Source organism: Aotus nancymaae, unplaced genomic scaffold (assembly GCF_030222135.1).
Source record: "Aotus nancymaae isolate 86718 unplaced genomic scaffold, 86718_ANA_hifiasm-v0.15.2.pri h1tg000057l, whole genome shotgun sequence".
In the NCBI taxonomy this organism is placed as follows: domain Eukaryota; kingdom Metazoa; phylum Chordata; class Mammalia; order Primates; family Aotidae; genus Aotus; species Aotus nancymaae.
The window spans coordinates 23,031,922-23,053,817 of NW_026988471.1; the positions used below are offsets into that span (position 1 = coordinate 23,031,922).

The 21,896-nt window shown below is 37.0% G+C and overlaps 1 protein-coding gene across 6 annotated transcripts in view; it reads right to left on the reverse strand.

Moving 5' to 3' along the window:
- Nucleotides 1–21,896, reverse strand: part of ITSN2 (intersectin 2) — a 165,580-nt gene that overhangs the window by 90,873 nt on the left and 52,811 nt on the right. For all 6 annotated transcript variants that reach the window (XM_021677056.2, XM_012453321.3, XM_012453320.3 and 3 more), the window contains exons 6-15: nt 20,869–21,072; nt 20,657–20,753; nt 19,021–19,160; nt 14,842–14,905; nt 13,317–13,454; nt 12,532–12,617; nt 11,259–11,521; nt 10,041–10,190; nt 7,960–8,100; nt 6,306–6,393 (exon numbers count right to left, since the gene is read on the reverse strand). In XM_021677056.2, coding sequence (XP_021532731.2) covers nt 6,306–6,393; nt 7,960–8,100; nt 10,041–10,190; nt 11,259–11,521; nt 12,532–12,617; nt 13,317–13,454; nt 14,842–14,905; nt 19,021–19,160; nt 20,657–20,753; nt 20,869–21,072 — 1,371 coding nt within the window. The remainder of the gene's footprint in view (nt 1–6,305; nt 6,394–7,959; nt 8,101–10,040; nt 10,191–11,258; nt 11,522–12,531; nt 12,618–13,316; nt 13,455–14,841; nt 14,906–19,020; nt 19,161–20,656; nt 20,754–20,868; nt 21,073–21,896) is intronic.

The window sequence follows — 21,896 nt, forward strand, 5'->3', positions numbered from 1 at the left end:
GTAGAAGAGAAAACATTCAGTTATTATTTCCACTTCCCAGATTATTTGCTGGAAAGAGTGTCAGAGGAAATAGTCATAAGCCTTGGTTCTGCATTCAAAAGGACTAGGACCTGAAATGAAATTCCACTTTAGGAAAGATGCTTCACCAATCTAATCCTCAGGCTTTTCATCTATACAATGAGCATCATACTACATTAAATGAGGTGATGAATATAAAGCCATTGCATACTCTGGTCCACAGTTAATAATTAATAGAAATTATAAAGTAGCTTTCCATTTATTCTTAGTGCTCCTAAGAACAGAAAAATATTCACAGCAAAGATTCAATAAATATTAGTAACTGGATTATTTAGTAACATTATTTTAGGAGGTAAGAACAGAAGGTTTCATTTTATATTATCTTTTTTTACATATTCATGCAGGGACAGAGAAACCAGATGGAAATATATAATGCAGAATACATTACAATAAATTAAAATAGCAATATTATCTGTTTAAATGTCTATGTTTAACTTTATAATATTTTTAAAAGAAGTACAAAATTTAAATAAAATGAAACATAGAGTAAAAAATTAAAAGGCCTCCATCTCAACTGCAAGTTCATCCCCCTTTTAGGCATTTTCATTTAGATGCATATGTATTCAACTTCTGTTTCCGTGGGTTTTTTTTTTTTTACATCCTGCAAGCCCTCATCATGGGTTTTAATAGAATCATATCGTCTACATTGCTGTGCAACTTGTTTTTTTAATTTAATAAGGTATCAATCAGGACAAATAGATCTAGTTCATTCTTTTAAACTGCTCCATGGTAGTCTACATTCTGGCTACTGCATAATTTATATTACTACCTTTCTGACTGGCATGGGTGGATGTTGGTCTGTACCCAATGACCAACATCTACCCATTTTCCCCTCCCCATGACCACTGGTAACCACTCTCCTATTCTCAGTTTCTGCATAGGAGTTCAACTTTTTAGATTTTATATGTTGAGGTCATGTAATATTTGTCTTTCTGTAACTGACTTACTGCATTTAGCATAAGGGAGTGCAAATATCTCTTTGAGTTAATAATTTTGTTTCCTTTGAATATATATCCAGAAGTGAGATTGCTGGATCATACAAGAGTTCTATCTTAATTGTTTTAGAAACCTTCATACTGTTTTCCCTAACAGCTATAACGATTTACATTCCTCCAGCAGTGTACACAGGTTCCGTTGTCCCCACATCCTCACTACCACTCGCTATCTCTGATCTTTTTGATAACAGCCATCCTAACAGGTCTAAGGTAATACAATATTTCAATGTGGTTTAGACTTGCATTTCCCTGATGATTAATAATGTTGAGTATCTTTAAAAATACTTATTTAACATTTTTACGTCTTCTTTGGAGAAATGTCTACTCAGGTCCTTTGCCCATTTTGAAACTGGGTTTTTTGTTTTTCAGTATTGAGTTATATATAGTCCTTATATTTTGGATATTAACCACTTATCAGATATATGGCTCACAAATATTTTCTCCCATTCCACAGACTGCCTTTTCATCTTGTTGATTGTTTCCTTTACTGTGCAGAAGCTTTTTAGTTTGATATAGTCCCACCTGTTTATTTTTGTTTCCTGAGCTTTTGGTGTAATATCCAAAAAAATCATTGCCAAGGCCAATGTCAAGGAGCTTCTGTCTATGTTTTCTTCTAGAAGTTCTGAGTTGATTTTTGAGTATGGTATAAGAGTCCAGTTTCATTCTTTTGCAGGTGGATATCCAGTTTCCCCAATACCATTTATTGAAGAGGCTATCCTTTCCCCATTGTGTCTTCTTGGTGCTCTTGTCAAAAATTAGTTGACCATATATACTTGGGTTTATTTCTGGGATCTCTATTTCATAAGTCTGTATGTCTTGTAATTGATAAATAAAAAATTGTATATATAAGCATGTTGTTTTGAAATATGTATACATTGTGAAATGTATACATTTCATATATGCATTATGTCATCTGGGCTTTCTGTTCAATTCCATAAGTCTATATGTCTTTTAGAATCAACAAAAAAACTGTATATATAGCATGCATGTTGTTTTGAAACATGTATACATTGTAAAAGCTAATTAACATATGCACTTCCTCACATACTTGCCATTTTTGTGGTGAGAACACTTAAAAATCTATTCTCTTAGTAACTTTTAAAAAAAATTTATTTATTTAAATTGTATTTTAGGTTTTGGGGTACATGTGAAGAACATGCAAGATTGAGCAACTTTCAAGAATATAATGCAGTTATTAACTACAGTCACCAGGTTGCACAATAGATTTCTTGAACTTATTCCTCCTAACTGAAATGTTGTATCCTTTGAGCAACACCTCAGTAATCCCTTTCTCCCCCACCAGCTCTGGTAGCCACCTTCTACTCTCTACTTTTATGAATATATATACACTCTACAAATAAATGAAATCATACTGTATTTGTCTTTCTATGCCTGGCTTATTTCACTTAACGTAACATCCTGCAGGTTCATCCATGTTGTCCCTATGTCTGTTTTTATGCCAGTAACATACTGTTCTGATTACTATAGCTTTATAATATTTGCAAACAGGCAGTGTGATGCATCCAACTTTGTTTTTCTTTCTCAAGATTGCATTACCTATTTGGAGTCTTGTGTAATTCCATATACATTTTAGAATTGCTTTTTCTACTTCTGTGAAAATGCTACTGGAATTTTGATAGGGATTGTGTTGAATCTGTATATTGCTTTGGATAGTACAGATATTTTTTAAATACTAATTCTTCCAATACATGAACATGGATTGTCTTTCCATTTGTTTATGTCTTTTTCAATTTCTCCCATCAATGTTTTATAGTTTTCAGTTACAGATCTTTCCCTTCCTTGGTCAAATTTATTCCTAAGTATTTAATTATTTTTGATGCTGTCATGAATGATACTGTATTTTTTATTTCTTTTTTGAATAGATCGTTATTGGTGTAAAAGAATGCAACTATTTTTGTATGTCAATTTTGTATCCTACAACTTTACTCAATTCATTTATTAGTTCTAAGTTTCACTGTGGAGTCTTTAGGGTTTTCAACATATAGGATCCTGTCATCTGCAAACAGGGATAATTTTACTATTTCTTTTACAATTTGAATGTCTTTTATTTCTTTTTCTTGTCTGAGTAGTCTTGCTAGTACTTCCAGTATTACGTTGAACGGAAGTGGTGAAAGAGCATATCCCTACCTCATACCAGATCTTAGATAAAAGCTTATTCAACCTGCAGGCCACGGGTTGCATGGAGCCCAGGATGGCTTTCAATGTAGCCCAACACAAATTCATAAACTTTTTAAAAACATTAGGAGAGTTTTTGTTTGTTTTTGTTTTTGTTTTAGCACTCATCAGCTATCATCAGTGTTAGTGAATTTTATGTGTGGCCCAAGCCAACTCTTCTTCCAATGTGACCCAGGGAAGCCAAAAGATTGGACACCCTAAGTTAGATGAAAAGCCTTCAGTTTCCCATTGATTATGATAGCTGTGAGCTTTTCATAAGCTGCCTTTATTACGTTGAAGAAATTTCCTTCTATATCTATTTTTTGAGAGTTTTTATCATGAAAGGATGTTAAACTTTGCCAAATACTCGTTATTTATTGAGATGATCATGTGGTTCTTAGATTTTTATCTTTAATTCTGTTAATGCACACTTTAAATTTTGACAGAAATTGCCAAACTACTATTCCAAAAAGCTGCAGCAACTTATGAAACCAACAGTACCTGTTTCTGTAAACCCTCATCTATACTGGATATTATCAATCTTTTTTCATTTTTGCTAATTGGCAAAAAAGAAACCTAATTGTTATTTTAATTTGTATTTTCTTGATAACTAGTGAAGTCAAAGAAACTTCTATTTAAGTTTCTGGCCATAGTCTTGCATTGTCAAGTCTTATCCTTTGCCTTTATTTTTCTATTTGGCTGTCTTAATTTTTTGATTTGTAGAAGCTCTAAATTCTTACTATTTTTGTTTTTTTTTTTTTTGAGATGGAGTCTTACTCTGTCTTCAGGCTGAAGTACAGTGGCACGATCTTGGCTCACTGCAATCTCTGCCTCCTGGGTTCAAGGCAGGAGTTCAAGCTCCTGCCTCCCGAGCAGCTGGGACTACAGGTGCTCGCCACCACTCCCAGCTAATTTTTCTATTTTTAGTAGAGATGAGGTTTCACCATGTTGGCCAGAATGGTCTCAATCTCTTCACCTTGTGATCCTCCCCTCCAGCCTCTCAAAGTGCTGGGATTACAGGCGTGAGCCACTGCGCCCCGCCTGAAGTTCTAAATTCTCGTATTACATGTATCTCAAATTTTTTAGTGTTTATGCTGTCTTTCATTATGGCATTTTCATTTTTAAAACATCAAATCTGTAAATATTTTTCTTCATGACTCTATATATTGTTGAAAGAGACTTTCCTCATACCAAGATTACAAAAATATTTTCCTGTTTTAAAATATTTTTTCTTAAGTTGTTTTTATGTTTAGCCTCCTAATTTACCCAGAATTTAGTTCTGTACATACAGAGTGGTAAAAAGCTCCCCTGCAACTCATTCAAATAATCAACTGTCCCCCAAATCACTTACTGAAAGCCCATCCTTTCCCCACTGATGTTAAGGGCCAATTTGATCTTATCCTAAGTTGCCATATATGCATGGGCTATTTTCTAGACTCTATTCAATTCCATTGTTCTATTTTTCTATTTCTGATCAATAACATACTATTTTAGGCACTCTTTCATACCCTATGTTTTGATACCTGATAGCGTTAGTCTCCTCCCCTCTACCAAAGTTTTTCTAAATTTTGCCTAATCTTGTACAATTTATTTTCTAGGTGAATTTGTCAGTTATCTTGCAGGGTTTCATCTAAAAAAAACCCAAAAAAGAACTGAATATATGAGTTAGAAGAGAATTGACATAGTATTGATGTATATAGTAAAGTATAATATTAAGCTAGTTCACTTAGGAACATAAATGTCTCTAGTTATTCAGGAATCTTTTTTTTTTTTTTTTTTTTTTGAGACAGTCTCACTCTATTGCCCAGGCTGAAACGCAGTGGCACCATCTCGGCTCACTGCAACCTCCGCCTCCCATGTTCAAGTGATTCTCATGCCTTTAGCCTCCCGAGTAGCTGGGACCACAGCTACTTTGTATTTTTAGTAGTGATGGGGTTTCACCATGTTAGCCAAGCTGGTCTCAAACTCCTGACTTCAAGTGATCTGCCCACCTCAGCATCCTAAAGTCCTGGGATTACAGGCAAGAGCCACTGTGCCCAGCATATTCAGGAATTTTTCATGTCTATCAGCAAAGTGTTGTAACTGCATATTTCTTCTTTATTCAAAACAGTGTATATCACTAATAATACATTGTTTAAATACCAAATTTGATTTTTTCTCTGAGACCTGAGCAAAAAAAAAAAAAAAAAAAGTTACAATCCCGTAAATTATCTTGGAATGTTTTGTTCCACAGGTGTCAGAGGGCCAAGATGGTAAAATTCTTTGTATGAAGCACAGAGTTAGAGAATGTAAAGGTCTGGGTAGGGCACATCATCCTGTTAAAGCCTATGACTGCTGCATGCTAACACCCTAGAATCCCAGGTGCAGCCCCAGAGTATAAAGCCTCCTCCTGAACAGTTCTTTAAAATCAGTGTAGAACTTTTCAAAATATACATGTAGTCCTGTGTTAGAGCCAAATTTAGACCTTATAGTTTAACATTTTATTTGATTGATATTTCAGTTATATAAATAAAAATATTATCAAGATATGAAGTCATACCACAATCATTATTTTATTTTTATCTACTTTTTATCCCTAAAAATGCTCTAACATCCGGTCAGGCATGGGGGCTCACGCCTGTAATCCCAGCACTTTGGGAGGCTGCGGCAGGTGGATCATCTGAGGTTGGGAGTACCAGCCTAACCAACATGGAGAAACCCCATCTCTACTAAAAATACAAAATTAGCTGGGCATGGTGGCACATCCCTGTAATCCCAGCTGCTCTGGAGGCTGAGGCAGGAAAATCGCTTGAACCTGGAAGGCCAAGGTTGTGGTGAGCCAAGATCACATCATTGCATTCTAGCCTGGGCAACAAGAGCAAATTCCATCTCAAAAAAAAAAAAAAATGCCCTAACATATGGGATAATATTTTTCACATTATTTTGAAATTTTAAACTTACAGGCAAAAGGTGTTATTTATAACAGAATACTTTTTTTAACTTTAAAAATGTAACAATGTGACTGATACAGTCATTTAGAAAAGAATAAAAGTAATCAGACAAACCTTAAAGACTTACCAGGTGTGTTACTGAACTGCATGTTTTTAATTCTTTCATTTAATAATTGCTTCTCAGGTACCAGATAGATAAGCTTATTCTGATATTCCTTATAAAAAGAAAAAACAGTACCTGATTAAAATGTTATAATATTGTCCAAGAATTTTTTTGAAAACTTCAAAACAGGATTTACTCATCTTTGAAACTTATGATATAAGTAATACATAGCCATAAACTGCTTACAACTTAGAATCAACTAGGATGGAATTATGCATGATTTTAAAAAGAAATATCTGAGCCAAAATCAATTTTGAGTGACTGGCTGAAATTAAAAGGTAGTGAAGAAGGCCTTTGTAAATGGAGTGTGTCTAGAAGCTTACAATTTTCAGCTTACTGATGAATGACAGCGGACCTGCACTAGATGGTGTGTGTAAGCATGCCATGACACTCCAGGATCAATATGTGTATATCAAAGAGGGACTAAAAGCTGGGCGCAGTGGCTCACATCTGTAATCTCAGCACTTTGGGAGGCCGAGATGGATGGATCACTTGAGGTCAGAAGTTCGAGACCAGCCGTCAACATGGTGACTAAAAATACAAAAAATTAGCCAGGCCCGTGGTGGTGGGTGCCTGTAATCTCAGCTACTCAGGAGAGTGAGGCAGGAGAATCACTTGAGCCTGGGAGGCAGAAGTTGCAATGAACCAAGATCATGCCACTGCACTCCAGCCTGGGCGACAGAGAAAAAAAAAAAAAGAGGGACTAAAAACTAGAAAAGTAAGTTTGAATCAAATATAAAATGTTTTTGGCTTTTGTTTATCTCTGCTGTAACAACGCAAAATGACTGATTAATTGCCAGTCGATGCAGTAAGAGAAACTGGGTAAGAGAACTCTAGAGATGCAGAATGCTTCCACAGCCCTGTTCTGCAAATAATAATTATTGAAGCAGATCCTACTGTACAAGCAAAGAAGAAAATTACCAGGACCCCAAGAGACATATTCAAGTTCTCATCATAATTTTAAAAAGAATAACTTTAAGTCAAATTTTCCTAAAAGTAACAATAACTTTATTTTAATATATGTTATGGGCTGAATGTTGGTGTCTCTCCAACATTCATATGTTGGAACCTAACTCCCAATGCAATACTATTAAGAAGCGGGGCTTTAGGAGGCTCCACACTCATGAATGGGAAGACCGTCCTTAGAAAAGAAGTTGAAAGGACTGCCTTACCCTTTCTGCATGTAAAGACACAGCAAGAAGGTACTAGTTTTAAAGGAGATGGCAAGCCCTCATTAGACACTGAATCTGCTAGCACCTTGATCTTGGACTTCTCAGTCTCTAGAACTATGAGTAATAAATTTCTGTTTGTAAATTACTCAGTCTAAGGTCTTTTGTTATAGCAGAAGTAATGAACTAAGAAATGCATAAACATTCTTAAAGAGTTAAAACTCAGAATAATAAATGTCTACTTACATATATATATTAAGCAAAACTTAACCAGATGTCTAGCAGAGTTTTAGCAGGTCTATGGACTTCCTGATGTTGATACACGATTGTGTGTACTTAGATCACAGGTCTATCACAGACTCAACGGTTCCTGACCCCCAAAATGAAACTCTATTAGAAGAACTGTTAATTGCACATGTTTGAGAAGAATTTAGCAGCGAAAGACTTACCTGAAGTTCCTGTAGAAGTTGCTTGATTTCCGTAACTTCCAGGTCACACTGCTTATCCAGAACTTCTAGCTCAGTCTTTTGAGTTTGCTTTTTGAGTCGGACATCCTGAAGTCTGCCTGAGATCTGCTGATGTTTGCCATTCTATAGGAAGATCATATAAATACACAGTAACATAAAATGCTAATAGGAAATGTTTCTATAAGGAGAATAATATTTTTAGCTAAATTTTAAAATCTTAGTTACCATTCAGTCAGTCTGAAATACATGCCTAAAACCAGGTGGAATGTGTTTCAGAGTTGTGTCTTTTAACTCAAGTTATTAGCAGGAAACACATCATTCTCAGAGTGCAAGAGCCCATATGTTAGTATGGGAAAGCAGAAACATACCACATTGAATTTTTTTCTGAATTCAGCATTAATTAGACAATATTAATTAACAATATCAGAGACACTCTCAAAGAATAATGAGGAGGAATAAATATTTGCATGTGATACCTAGTATTACCTTCTCTGAGCTTCTATTTCTACTCTAAATATTGCCATCTAATTTCCTCTAATTAAACAGTGCCCAGGAGGAACGTTTTGGAAACAGTTCTGTTCTATACTAGTATCATTCTCCTTTTTTCCTCTTCTTCTGCAAAGAAATCAAACAAAAAAGCAGAGATTCTCAATGGGACCTAAGAAGAAGGGTGACATGGGGGGTTATGGGCTAAACTGTGTACCCCAAAATTCATAAAGTCCTAAGCCCCAGTACCTCAGAATGTGATGATGTTTGGAGACAGGATCTTTAAAGAGATATTAAGGTTAAACAAAGTCATATGGGTGGACCCTAATCCAATCTAACTGGTGTCCTTATAAGAGGTGAAAATCTGAACACAAAAGACACCAGAGATAAATGCACTCAGTCTAAGGTCTTAAACACATTTTTAAAGTAAGTCATCAACCAAATAAAATGTTAGACTATAATCACACAAGATCTAAATCTGGCTCTACTACATGACTAGGCAGGCATTTTTGCAAAACCCTAGTATATGATCAGGTTAGGCTCATGGGATTCTAGGGTTGTGGCAGAATAGTGCCAGATCTTTTATATCTTCTCACCATGTATTTCAAACAAAGTCTTTTAACAACTTGACCCTCTAACATCTGATGTGTAAAAACTGCTTAGTGGCCAGTACTAGCTAAGAACTATAATCCTGCAGAACTAGAATTGTAAGAGATCATTTAGGTCAGCAGTTTTAAATCAGTTGTCTTTTTAATAGTAGAATCCTTTTTTTCCCAAGCAAATCTTGAGTGAAACCCCAAGAAAACTAAAGCACATAAATGTCAAGCTTCTCTGTTGTGAAGTGTGGCAAGAGCTGGGGAGAGAAGATCACTGCTCTGCTGCCCAAGCTTTCCCTCTCTTGCCTCTGCTTAGTCCTCCTCAGACCATCTTCCAGAGACCAATCTGAAAACTGAAAATCATTGAACTAACACAACTCTTTATTTCATACAAGGGAAAAGTGAGGCACAGAGAAATGTCTTGCCCAGGGGTACACAGTTCATCAGCATCTGAACTGATGCTACAACATAATTCTCAGCATTTTAAGTCATTATCTTTTTTTCAGTAAACTATATTGTATAGGCTGTTTATATGAAAATGTGACTGTTTCATGACATTAAGATATAACTAATTCGCAAGAGATTTTAAAACACAATTACATTTTTCTTTTTCTTTTTTTTTGAGATGGAGTCTCCTCTGTCACTCAGGCTAGAGTGCAGTGGCGTGATCTTGGCTCACTGCAGCCTCCACCTCCTGGGTTCGAGTGATTCTCCTGCCTTAGCCTCCCAAACAGCTAGGATTACAAGTACCTGCCATCACCCGCCATGGCTGGATAATTTTTTTGCATTTTTTTTTTAGTAGAGGCAGGGTTTGACCATGTTGGCCAGGCTGATTTCAAACTCCTGACCTCAGTTGATCTGCCTGCCTTGGCCTCCCAAAGTGCTAGGATTACAGGTGTAAGCCACCACACCCAGCCCATATTTTTCAACAGGTAGCTCTAGCATCATTCAGAGAAATTTCACTTAAAACTTTAGCCATACCAGTGCTTCCAACTCAAGATGAAGACTCTTCTTTTTAGAGTTTAACCTGACAATTTCTTCTTGTTCTCTATTCTTTTGATTGAGAAGCTCCTGTCGTCGAATTCTCTCCCATTCTAAGCGACGCTGTCGTTCAAGTTCCTGTTTTGCTGCCTGAAAAAAAGGAATCAAAGTTAACTTTTAAACTAAAAATTTTGCATGATTAAAAAACTGGGAAGGCAAAGATAAAAGTTAGGCAGAGATTAGCACTTAGTGGCCATAGTGCCTAACGGTAGCTAGGCAAATCTAGTTTTATTAATGGGCCTAAAGACTTTCAAAAATGTGGCTTCATCTACTGGATTTTTCTGATCATACCTTTTTTTTTTCCAGACAGCGTCTCACTCTGTCACCCAGACTGTAGTGCAGTGGCATCATCTTGGCTCACTGCAACCTCTGCGACCTGGGCTCAAGCGATTCTCCCGCCTCAGCCCCCCAAGTAGTTGGGATTACAGGCACAAGCCACCACATCTGGCTAATTTTTGTATTTTTTTTGTAGAGATGGGGCTTCTCCATGTTACCAAGGTTGGAAGACCATCCTTTTGTTAGAGCCATTTTTTTCTTAATAAGTTAAAGTATGACTTCATAAATACAAATATTAACAGGAATAATTACCCCTCTATTCTGACATCCGGGGGAAAAAAAATCTATTTACATTATTTCAGTGCACAATAACTTACTGTGCTCCATCCCTGGCCCTTTAAAACACAGCCAGTCCTCCTAGGGACCCTTCTTCTCCAGCAACACTATCCCAAAGACCTGTGCAAGCCCATCCTCTTGATTCCACTCTAGAGAGACCTTCAACGCCCCACTCTCATCTTTCTGTCTCTCCAATTCCTTGGACTCTTAATCTGGATCCTAAACTTGCTTTCATCTAATGACTTGCTCAGCTGGCTAACTAACCTTAGCTCCTCACTCAACTTAGCTCTGTAGTCAATCCTCCTTTGATTGAGATCTCACCTGCAGAGGATGCTTTCATTACCACTTACCAGTTCTAAAAACTCCTTATATGCAAGAACCCTCTTTCCCTCCTCAAGGGAAGGAAGAATCAAATTTGTATAGGATAAGAATGAAATGATGCAGAGCAAAAGGCAAAAAAAAAATTCAAAAAATTTTTTTATCAAATGAAATACAGTCACTGATTAAATGTAATGATTTTAAGAAGTAAAAAAAATTAAAAATAACCTCTCGTCTTTCTATCTCTTTTCTCCTTTCTTCCTCTCGTTGTCTCTCCAATTCCCGCTGCTTCTCCAAGCGTTTTTCTAATTCAAGTTGTTTCTTCCATTCTTGTTCTTGTAATTCTCTCTGTTTCCGTTCCCACTCTTCCTTTTCTTTCTGGGCTTTACGTTCTGCCTCCCTCTGCTGCTGCTCCATCAAAGCTTGGCGTCGCTTCTCCAGCTCCATGTTCCCTCGCTCATAGTTGGCTTTCCGCTTGTCCTCAAAAGTAACTGAACAAGGTATGCCATCAGCATCCGCACACATTAAGAGCCTACAGAACCTGTACTCTAGTTTCAACATACTCATGCCTTCTGATTGTTTGAGTGCTATTAGTATTTGAATACTTCTCCTAAGGATAATTTTAACTCAAATAATAAATGGAAAAATGTCTACTCTCTTCAAGGATATTCATTTTTAGAAAAACAAATTTTTAGGTTTGAATCCATTCAAGAGAAATAATTTTCATAAACTTGCCAATAAAAATACTTTTTCGGCCAGGAGCGGTGGCTCACGCCTGTAATCCCAGCACTTTGAGAGGCTGAGGTGGGCAGATCACAAGGTCAGGAGCTCGAGACCAGCCTGGCCAACATGGTGAAACCCCATCTTTGCTAAAAATATCAAAAATTAGCCAGGCGCAGTGGTGGGCACCTGTAATTCCAGCTACTCAGGAGGCTGAGATAAGAGAGTCACTTGAACCCGGGAGGGAGAGGTTGCAGTGAGCTGAGATCGCGCCATTGCACTCCAGCCTAGGTAACGAGAGTGAAACTCTATCTCAAAAAAAAAAAAGAAAAAGAAAAAAACTTTTTCAACTTTTTTCCTCAGTTTTCTTCAAGGACAATCAAAGCTGTGTGGTTATACATTTGGTTTGATGTCATTAACTTTCTAATATATTAGAACAGCTACAAATGTATTCTTTCAACCAATATTTAAACTTTTTTTAAAGGTAAAGATTCCATTACAAAGTTTGCTCTAATAACTCAGCCTACAGTAGGAGAAATACTTTAACTCAGATGTCTACAACCCTGTCAAATACATATATTGTCTCTTCTACCTTCAAACTCTTCTAATTTTGACCATCTTAATTTTATCAGTATCAAAATCCATCCCATCTATCAAACAGTTTTTTCTCATATAGCACATAAAATATTAAAAACATAAAAATTCTAAATATTCAGTTACATTTATGGGTAGAATTTAAAAGAACATAGTATAAATATACAACTTTGACACTCAGTGACACCTGGTAATTTCTTCTGAGGTTCCTCTTCTTGCATTTTCTGATATGAAGGCAGAGTTCCATTAATGGAATCAATTTGCTTTCCTCCTCTAAAAAAAATCAAACAACAAAGTTAGCATCATGTAGTCTGGACATTTTCAGACTAGATTATACAGACTACCAGTGATTAAAGCAATTTGATACTGAAAATATAGTTTAAAGATATTTAAAACAGTTTGGTATGTTGTTACAATATATAGCAGGATATGGATGGTCAAGACAGAGAAATCTGGATTCAAATCATGGTTCAGCTAATTTTTGTTCTTGGGCAAGTTTTTCTTTATCTCTTTAGTCAATAGCTTCCTTACGTGTAACGTGATGAAAACACACCCAATTTTTTTTTTTTTTTTAAGAGAATCTTGCTCTGCTCCCCAGGATAGAGTACTGTGGCATAATCACAATTCACTGCAGCCTCAAACTCCTGTGGTCTAGTGATCCTCCTGTCCCAGCTTCCCAAGTAGCTAGGACTACAGGCACAGAGTATTTTTGTTGAGACAGGGTCTCACTATGTTGTCCAGGATGGTCCTGAACTCCTGGCCTCATGTGATCCTCCCACCTCAGCCTCCCAAAGTGTTATGATTACAGGTGTAAGCTGCCATGCCTGGCCCACACCTACTTCTAATATGTACTCCTTTCCAGTATAACTCATTGAATACTAAAATCAATGGCAGTGCAAATATTTAACTCTCTTCTAAATCGCATCTGCCAAGTTATCAAAACTATAGCTCCCCACCTCCAGGAACACTTGCCTGAAAGACGGAGGGACAAGCTCAGGAGGTAAAGTCAGTGGTAATGGCTGTCCAGCTTTGGCCATGTCAGTGAGGTGCATTGCAAGGATAAACTCTTCTGCTTTTAGCTGTCCATCACCATCAATGTCAGCTAGAGTCCTAAAGTAAATGTTAAAATTCGCAACTTAGAAATAAAGCCTATTTGGAGCAAAATATTGCCTCAAAAGTTCAATTTTTTATTTTTAAAATAATGATAGTAAAACTGCTGGGTACACTCATTTTAGTGAAATGTAAATATGTACATTTACATAACTCACTATTGAATGTACATAGCAAATACGTACACAGTAAATATGTACATATGTAATTACGTACATTCAACAGTGAGTTAATTTTTACCCTTAATTTTCGTGACATAACAGAGAGGGCAGAAACTCTGAAAAGAAAGGGAACTAACTACCCCTTCTGAGAAAGTATCTTACTCCACAGTTAATTCACCTACCAATCACAATTACCTACATACTAAAAATGAGATATTCTCTGATTCTCCATAGAAGGGATTACATAAAAGAAAACAGTAGTTTTTTTCTTGTAAAATACAGTCATGAACTGCATAATGACGTATCAGTCAACAATGGACTGCATTTATAATGGTGGTCCCACAAGATTATAATGGAGCTGAAAAATTCCTGTCACCTAAGGACACTGTAGCTGGCATAATGTAATGCATTACCTATGTATTTGTGGTGATGCTAGTGTGAACAAACATACTACACTGCCAGTTGTAGAAAAGCACACGATATACAATTATGTACAGTACATAACACTCAATAACAATAAACAATACAACAATAAATCTATTAATATGTTACTGGATTATTTACTATATACTATACTTTTTATTGTTACTTTAGAGTATACTCCTTCTACTTAGGAGCAAAAAGTTAACTGTAAGGCAGCCTCAGGCAGGTCTGTCAGGAGAAATTCCAGAAGAAGGCATTGCTATCATAGGAAGCAATGGCTCCATGCGTGTTCTTACCCCTGAACACCTTCCAGTGAGACAAGATGTAGAGGTAGAAGATAGTGATATTGATGATATTGACCCTGTGTAGGCCTAAGCTAATGGGTGTGTTTGTGTCTCAGTTTTTAACAAAAAGTTTAAAAAGTAAAAATAAATAACTTTTAAAAATAAAAGAGCTTAAAGAATAGAATATCTTTCTGTACAATGTATTTGTGTTTTAAGCTAAGTGTTATTACAAGACTCAAAAATTTTTTAAAAATTACAAGGTTTACAAAGTTAAAAGTTATAGTATGCCAAGATTAATCTATTGTTGAAGAAAATATTTTTTATAAATTTGGTGTACAATAACATCTTGCACAACTGCATTTGCATCCAAGCTTAATATTAACTTTCAAATGACTGCTTTTAGAGAGCGTCTTTGAGTCACACACTTTCACAGAAATGAAATGTATCTTTCTTATAATAGGGGAAATATAGTTTAATTAATGCATAAATTAATTAAATGTAATTAAGGGACAAACTTACCAAATAGTAGCTAGTTGAGTTTGAGAAAGATTTGACTGAAGAAGGGCATTTCTAGCTTGAAAACCTGATTAAGTGGGGAAAACCATAAAATAATTCTTTAGCCTTTTCGAAATTATGCAAACTGAAATAGCTGTATCTGTAAAATAACAATACTACTAGGGTATCTTGGGAATTTTTAACATCAAAATGTTTTCACCATGTGCTAGGTACTAAGCATTCAGTAGTAATCAAACAGTCACTGCCCCAAGGAATTTTAAATCTAGAATTAGTGAAATCAAGTGCTCTCCCATGTCTTTTCGGCAAGATAATAAGACACACAAGTGGCTGATGTGAAAGAACAAGACATCAGGCACACAGAGTATTAGAGGCCAAGATCTGGGCCCTCTTGTGCTCCCAGCAGGGGCAGCACTTCCCACTCCTAAGTGACTGAGTTGTGAGTACCAGAAGAGTAAGGTGCTATTCTGGGTTCAGCCAGAGTCGAGGCCTGTCCAAAACAACTCTCACACAAGAGATTACATCTGCCAACAGTTCCTCAGCAACAGCTCCAACTACAACAGAAGCCAGCCAAATGCAGCTAGATTTATTGTCCCACTAGGCTTTCAACACAGGCGCTGATAATCAAAGCAACCATGTATTGTAATACGCAGCTGAACGTTTATACTATATAACTTTTAAAACACTTCCATTCTATTCTTTTAATCTGGCCATTTAACAGAAATCACATAAAAATACTAGAACACGCAGCCTCGCCCTACTAATTAATCCTCAGATTTCGGTTTGAGGAGGTCTTTGTGTTAAAAGGAAGATTCTTCTAAATAAGAGAGTTGGAAGACATTTTCCCTTAGATGGAAAAAAGAAAAAAACATACCACCGGCTGGGCATGGTGGCTCATGCCTGTAATTCCAGCACTTTGAGAGACCAAGGTGAGCAGATCGCCTGAGGTCAGGAATTCGAGACTGGCCTGGCCACCATGGCGAAACCCCATCTCTACTAAAAAAAATATAAAAATTATCCAGGCATGGTGGTGTGCACCTGTAATCCCAGCTAAACAGGAGTCTGAAGCAACAGAATTACTGGAACCCAGGAGGCAGAGGCTGCAGTGAGCCAAGATCGCGCCACTGCACTCCAGCCTGGGTGACAGAGCAAGACTCCGTCTCAAAAACAAACAAACAAACAAAAATAGACCACTAACTGCTACATTCATTGAACAAAACAAACATGTAAGTCCAGGTTAGCCTCATCCTCATATTTCTGGGGCTCATGCTCAGCTTCAGGACACCAGCAGAAACTATTCTTTTTATAGAAAACCTTGTATTTACCTGCAGATATATAGCTTTACCCTTGTAGGTCTCAGAATAATGATGACATTCTCTAAAAACACCACAATACATGACATTTGTACAATGTGGCATATACTAATTAAGTTACATTAGGGATAATTTCCCTACTGTAACTTAGTTGGCTCCCCATTCATTGCCCATCATATCCCAATGCAAAATCACCCGTTTATACTGTTACATTTACAGTAGTTATACAAAGTGTACTAATCTTGAGTGTGCTGCCTAATGAATTTTTTTTTTTTTTTTTTGAGACCAAGTCTTGCTCTGTCACCCAGGCTGGAACGCAGTGGCATGATCTCAGCTCACTGCAACTTCTGCCTCCTGGGCTCAAACAATTCTCCTCTTCAGCCTCCCGAGTAGCTGGGTTTACAGGTGACCACCACCATGCCTGGCTAATTTTTGTATTTTTAGTAGAGACAGGGTTTCACCATGGTGACCAGGCTGGTCTCAAACTCCTGACTTCAAATGATCTGCCCACCTCAGCCTCCCAAAGTGTTGGAATTACAGGTGTGAGCCACTGCACCTGGCCTGCCTAATGAATTTTTAAACAGGTATACACACATACACTCAACACCCATATCAAGATGCAGAATGTTTCCAGCTCCTCAGAAGGTTTGCACATGGCCCCTTCCCCATATAGTAACCACATAATTCTGATTTCTATCATCAGTTAGGTTTCCTGTTCTTCAGTCTCATATAAATAGGTTAATAGTATGATCCTTTGGGGCTGCTTTCATTCAATACAGTATCTGTGAAATTCACTTATGTTGCTGCATGTACGAGCAGTTCATTTGGTATTCTTTAAAGTATTCCATTATGTAACTATATCATCATTTATCTATTCTCCTGTTGATGAACATTTAGGATGTGAATGTTTTGGTACATGTCTTTTTCATCAACTTTGGTTCAGTTGAAAACAAGTAACTTCTTTTTATTATACAGATGTGGGTGTCACTGTGTTGCCCAGGCTGGACTTCTGGGCTCAAGTAATCCTCCTGCCACAGCCTCCCAAGTAGCTGGGACTACAGGTACATGTCACTGTGCTTAGCAAAAAGAAACTTTTTTCTGCGACAGAGTCTAGCTCTGTTGCCAGGCTGGAGTGCAGTTATACGATCTTGGCTAACTATAACCTCCACTTCCTGGGTTCAAGTGATTCTCCTGCCTCAGCCTCCCAAGTAGCTGGGAGTTACAGGCATGCACCACCAAGCCCAGCTAATTTTTGTATTTTTAGTAGAGATGGGGTTTCACCATGTTGGCCAGGATGGTCTCGATCTCCTGACCTCATGATGTGCCTGCTTCAGCCTCCCAAAATGCCGGGATTACAGGTGTGAGCCACCACGCCTGGCCAAAAGAGACTTTTAAAATGCAAAATGTAGGGTACAAAGAAGTTCATTTTTTCAAAAAATAGCAATTGTGACTTTACATTAATCTCTAGTATAGTTCAATACCATAGTTCACAGAATCTAAGATTCCACTGGCTATAAGACATACTATCATTTTACGTAAAAGAAGCTAATAAAACTATGACACAGTGCTAAGACATCACTAATTGTAGCACACATTCTAATTTTAGAGACATTAAAATGTAAAAAAAAAAGTGTGTCAAAAAAGCACTTTGTTTCATGTAATTTGATAAAATTACAGAAAATCTTAGTTATGTAACATGAAATACATGTAAAAATACAAAGCATATATATAAGCTAAGAAGTATAAGTCACACATGAACCTACCACGCATCTTAAGAACTAGATTACTACTAAATGCCTTGAATTGATCTGTGTTCCTTAACTTTATCCCCATGCCTCCACAAGAGGTAACCACTACCCTGAATTTTGTATGCATAATTCCCTTGCTTTAAAAAATAGTTATCACATAGGTATGTATCTTTAAATAAAATACTGTATATTTTTGCTTGTCCAATCAATTCCAAAAGTCTTACTTCCTGTTCTCTTGCTTCTCTGCACAACTACAGACCCTAGACTCCTATTTCATACTTTCATTCTCCAAATAGGCCATGTACTTTTCCCTCTTAATTTCTTGTCACCATCAAATGCCCTCACATTCAATCTGTCCACATCCTAACATTTTTATGGAGCTTAAATGCTCCCTTCCTGTAAGATATCTCATCTGAACTCTTCATCTTTAATATCTCCCACTAATATGCTCCTTAGCACTTAAAGCTCTATTATTTTTGAACCCTTATTTTACTCGGTCCTAAATTACAATTTCTTGTTGAGTGAAGGAGTGGGAAAGTTAGAAGGTAGGAACTCTACTTGCCTATTACCTTCTGTTTATGTCTCCTTCACTGTTCTCAATTAGTAGTTTGGATGATGTTCTAGCCTGGACTCAAATGTTTTATAGCAAACTAAAGTTTTACAGTCACATTTGGGTTAAAGCATTAAATGGTGAGCAGTGCTCACCTGAGGTTTTATAATAGTAAGGGCAGGCAGAGAAAAAGCCGAATGCAGAGGAGGATTCTCAGGAAAAGTGAGCTGAGGCTAAGTTCCACACGCTCTCCCTTGTGACCCAGGACTCTCCATTCACTGCAAACCGTAGAGGATGAGGTTTGATCTCCTTAAGGAACAAGTCTTTTGCCAAAAAGTTGGGGGTATATCTGAGTGCCTGACTTGAGTAAAAACTTTGAAGAAAGCAATTAAGTTGAATCGATCTTTAAATCCTTATACAACTTAAGGTATTTGTATTTATCAAATGCTGGCTAAATTTTTTGGATGTTAAAATGTCAGATGAGCTACATAATATAAATTCAAATGAGAGTTCTTTAATGGAAGTCCACATAAAAGGCTCCTTTTCATGCTCTTCGGCACTGTATGCTGCTTACCTGAGAGATATCCACTCATGCTTTTGTCAAGACTATTGAATTTTTGCCGATATTTTAATCTTGAAGGCTGAGGAACTGCCCACTCTGAGGTCCCAGTCTTGGGTGAGTTCCCTGAGAGTGAAGCAGTCGAGGAAGTTGAGCTATAAAAAAATTTATTTAAAATTTTTATGTTACTAAATAAAATATATTTAATTAAACTTTGTAAGACCAAGGCATTAAGAATCTTATATACCAGGGGTCCCGAACCCCCAGGCCACAGACCTGTTAAGAACCGGGCTGGACAGGAGGGGGTGAGTGGCAGGCAAGTGAGCACTACCACCTGAGCTCCAGCTCCTGTCTGATGAGCAGTAGCATTAGATCCTCATTGGAGTGTGAACCCTGTTGTGAACAGCACATGCGAGGGACCTAGGCTGCATGCTGCCTTTGAGAATCTAATGCCTGATGATCTGAGATGTAAGTTTCATCCTAAAACCATCTCCCTCTTCAAGTCTGTGAAAAAACTGTCTTCCATAAAACCAGTCCCTGGAGCCAAAAAGGTTGAAGACTGCTGTTTTATACTATAATGGTGACTGCTTTTGCATTTTACGTTTTTTTTAATTTTAAGCAATTATCACTATTTTTAGTAAAGCAAATACCATAAGAAGCATAGAACTCCATAAAACTACCACATATAAAGAACCTACTATGTGCCAGGCCTTATAATGTACTAAGACCTTTACAAATATTCCTCCCAACAAACTTAAAAAATATTACCATCTCCATCTTTTACATTGGTAAACTATGGCTCACTGACGTTAAAAAAAACAAGGTCACAGAATCAGTGAGTGTTCAAGCTGGGATATGAATGTTGTTCTTCTGGGTCAAATCTAACACTCTCCGGACACTGCCCTGAAGAGTGTAATAGTGATTTATATGAAGGATGATTAATGTAATGAACACTGATCCATTTGTGCTTTGTAAAATTTAAAAGATACCCAATTAGTAGAACCTGCTCAAGAAAGAAATCAACAATGTACAATGAGTATGAGACATCTTGGGAAATGTAAACATTTTTTAAAGGAAAAGTACATAGCTTTGGGCAAAAAAATTGGCTAATTAAAATACAGCAGAATATTTTTAGTTTATATGAAGTATTTTTTCAGAAATAAAATATCACAGACACTTAATAATTCTTTATTTTACGTGAGTTGAAAAGAGTAAATTTACCTTAAGTATCTGTACTTTGGCATTATAAAGTAAAACTCAGATAAGCTCAAAGCTTTAAAAAAAATGATCTGTTGGCTGAGTATGGTGGCTCACGCCTGTAATCCCAGCACTTTGGGAGGCCGAGGCAGGTGGATTACGAGGTCAGGAGTTCAAGACCAGCCTGGCCAAGATGGTGAAACCCCATCTCTACTAAATACACAAAAATATAGCTGGGTGTTGTGGTGGGCGCCTGTAATCCCAGCTTCTCCAGAGGATGAGGCAGAAGAATCGTTTGAACCTGGGAGGCGGAGGTTGCTGTGAGTCAAGATTATGCTACTGCACTCCAGGCTGGGGGACAGAGCAAGACTCCATCTCAAAAAAAAAAAATCATTTGTTAAATAAAGACTTCTTATTGAAAGCATAAAATGTTATCAAAGTTAGGTATTCATACCTACTAGATCCTAAATCAATCAGAGACTGGGCTTTCTGTATACTAGCACCTCCAAATCCTCCCATCATCAGACTATAAGATGACCCATGAGGCAATGCTAAAAAAGAAAAAAAGAAGGAAAAGTATGAAAGAAATTTTTATCTGTTCAAACATAAATATAATAGTTTCTTTCTTTACATGAAATAATGACTCATTAGAAACAAAGTACTCACTTGAAGAAGAATAAGGAATGGATAAAGGCTGGATGAGACTGGCGGTTCCATTTGGTAATGATGATGTGCTAACAGAAGGCACTAGGGGAGTGGGCATCATTAAGGGAGGAAGGCTGGTCCCTGAAGTCGCAGAAGACAATGATGTTATAGGTGCAGCTGGAGGCAATGGCTGAGGAATGGACAGATTGGGCATGCTTCCCATTCCTAAAGTCAAAAGAAAACACTTCTTCCAGTGCTAGGAAATCAATTATAAAACACATGCAAAAACAAAAACAGTTTACAGTACAGTGGGCAGACTCTATGTTTACAGAAACACCACAGAGAAATTATCCTTAAAAAATTCACTGCTTTGACCCAGCAGTGAGAGAGATAAACTGCTGCTCTTAATATTAATATTCTGATCTGTATGAACTTAGAAAATACGTAGTAAAAAGTTAAATATTCTCTCTCATCATGAATAAAACTAAGCAGCCTTTTCCAATGGAATATAAGTATCCTCAAGGAAAGAATATATTAGCAGATCAAATGAGGTTTTTTGTAAAGGGATAATAAACACAGTGCTACTAAGTTACTTGACTAATACACACATACGCATTCTCTCTCTCTCACACACACACCCCCACACACACACACACTCCCCCCAAACAAAAAGGTTCTAAGCAGTAGATACTTTCTGAGATTCACGTGTGCACATGCATTATTTGCAAAAAAGTGTGTCACATATTTGACTTTTCTTGCAACATTGCTATGAATTCAAGGACAAGTCTTTAAAAGGAACAAAGTGATGACTTATTCATTTATTAACTGCAGAATACTAACATATAAATATGGTCACACAATGATTTGGTATTTATATCAAGAGTTCACTACAACTGTGAAATAATTTTGTGGAGTTTGTTGTTTGAGATGGGGGTCTCACTATGTTGCCCAGACTAGAATGAAGTGGCTATTCACAGGTGTGATCATAGCACACTACAACCTCAAACTCCTGGATTCAAGCAATCCTACCCACAGCCTACCAAGAGGCC